This window comes from Thalia democratica, chromosome 5, assembly GCF_965202585.1.
Source record: "Thalia democratica chromosome 5, ktThaDemo2.hap1.1, whole genome shotgun sequence".
Classification (NCBI taxonomy): Eukaryota; Metazoa; Chordata; class Thaliacea; order Salpida; family Salpidae; genus Thalia; species Thalia democratica.
Window position 1 is genome coordinate 67,963,977 of NC_139169.1, and position 2,393 is coordinate 67,966,369.

Below are 2,393 nucleotides of genomic sequence, written 5' to 3' on the forward strand. Positions count from 1 at the left end.
CTTCAAAGTTCACCAACTTTAAACCAACGCTGTCAATTTTTAGTCAACGGAGAAACATTTTGTTAACATTTCAAAGTCTAAGGAATGTTAGTTAATTAAATTTACAACTTTTCTCTGTTTTGATCGTTTCAATAAAAACATTTCTAAGCTTAATGCGTTTTTCGTTTATCAGTCCAAATGAAACGACATTTTAGACTTAAAAATCACAAAAAAAAAGTCATGAATTTAATTGGTCTATTCTTATCCGAAACAAACTAAAACAGCTTCGTTTTGATGTGATAGAGATTGATTGGACTCTGATAGTGTTGATGAAATTTATATAATTCTTCAAGGCATATATAAAGAAATAGAATTTTAGAAAAAATAACTTCCATTTGAGTGGATTAAGTTTTTTAGAATAGTATCACTTTTGTCAATTTTCGTTAGAAACACTTATCATTCGTCACCAACAATTTTTAGTTTTTGACCCAAATAAATAATTCTCACTAACACATTCTTTTTTTTCAAAGTTAGATAGAACATTTGCGAAAAACTTACCATAGCATATCGAAACCTACTAAATGGATTGATAACCGTTTAATGGTGTTTTTTATTTTTATTTGAACTCAATTACGCTAATCCTAAGCATATCTTACGGTCTTAGTAATTGATGTTGATAATTTAAAGTTTTAAGGAAAGTTATCTCTTTACAGCTGTTGTAAAAAATATGAAAACACAATGTTCTCTTTTGTTGACCATGTTATTTCTTAGTAACAACCTTATGGTAAAAATAGCTTGAAAAAATACTTATCGAGACACGTCTAAAATTTTCAGTTTCATGAAAAATTGTTTAAACTTATTGTTGTAAAATAATTAGAGTATGTTTTTTTATACAAAAAGCAAAAGGTGCATCACAATTACTAAATGCATAACAGACAGAGAACCATTGTTTCTATAAGCTGGATAATACTTAGTACTGCGTGCTAAAACTACAGTCTTACCAAGTGGTTTTAAGATGTTAAAAATAAAGCTGATATGAAAGGATAAAAAAGAAATGAGCTAGTTAAAATTTAAGTAATGTCTTTGATTAACTACTTTTGTTTATTTTAAGATACTTAAACTAATAACTAAACTTCATACAATAAAAAATATTTGTAAAGGTTACGAAAAAGAACTATTATTAGATTAAATAAGCATTTCTTTTTAAGTTCCGTTTCGTTAACTTTAAATAAAAACAATGAGTTCAAAAAGTTTAAAAGAAGTTGTTGAGAAACCAAATCAGAAAACAGAGGGAGGTGAAGTATTAGTTTCGGCACTCAAAAAGTATAAGTATGTAGAGGAGATTGCCCAATCAGGTGTAGCAAAAATTGAAAAGTACTTCGATGAAACCAAAAAACAACATGTAGCAATTAAAGTATTTGAAGACAAAGAAAACGATGCCTTAAGAGAAATCGCAATATTGAAGGAAATAAGGAATGAAAATAACAAGCTATGCCTTTATCTTATAGAATCTTTCCATGAAGAAAATAAGTATTACCTCGTGACTCCTCTTCACGGGTTGAATATATCTAAATACCTATCTGAAAATAAGCTTGATAAAAGGTATGTCAAGGACTATTCTAAACAGCTCATTCAAGCTGTGAATTTTCTTCATCGACATGATATAGTTCATACTGATATCAAACCAACTAACGTCGTACTGTCTTCTTTTGAAAATGAATTAGTTGATGGAATCAAACTTATTGATTTGGGTAACGCTGAAAAGGAAGAAGATTTGAAAAAAGAAAATAAAGATAGATGGTTTATAAGTAAAGACTTTAGGTGTCCTGAAATGGCTTTATCTCTAAGACTGGATCGAAAAGTGGACGTATGGTCATTAGGATGTGTTATTTTTAGAATGTTCTTCAAGAAAAAAATTATAAAAGTAAAAGAACACGATAGAGAAATCGTTAATCGTAGAATAGTCGAACAAGCAAAAAGTCTTTGTCCAGATGGTTGCAAAGAGATGATAGAAAATTCATCGGAAACTTTTACAAAAGATTTAGAAGAACCAACGATTAGTTACCAGAAAAAGTTTGAAGATGTCTTTGATGGAACTTACGAAAATGAAGACTTGCTACTGGACCTACTTCAAAGTATGCTACAGTTTAACCCACAACTGAGAACTACTACTGATGCTGCTTTGAAGCATAAATTTTTCCAACTTTGATTGTTTTATTATAAGTGCATAACACTTATCATTGATATGTTGTAAGCTTGTTTTTGATTATGCTTGCTTTCAAATTAGTTAACTTGATTTCGTTTAAGAATGCTTTATAAGTTTGATTGTTTTATAAGATTTTTATTTAATGAAAGAATTGTAACGCTTACGTATATTAGTAGTTTATTATCTCTTAATTTGTTCTCTTTTTAAA

The 2,393-nt window shown here is 28.7% G+C and overlaps 1 protein-coding gene across 1 annotated transcript; it reads left to right on the top strand.

Moving 5' to 3' along the window:
* Positions 1-1,216: 1,216 nt before the first annotated feature.
* LOC145836795 (uncharacterized) lies at positions 1,217-2,188 on the top strand. Its single transcript, XM_082944567.1, has one exon. The coding sequence runs from the start codon at positions 1,217-1,219 to the stop codon at positions 2,186-2,188; it is 972 nt and encodes a 323-aa protein (XP_082800693.1).
* The last annotated feature ends 205 nt before the right edge of the window (positions 2,189-2,393 follow it).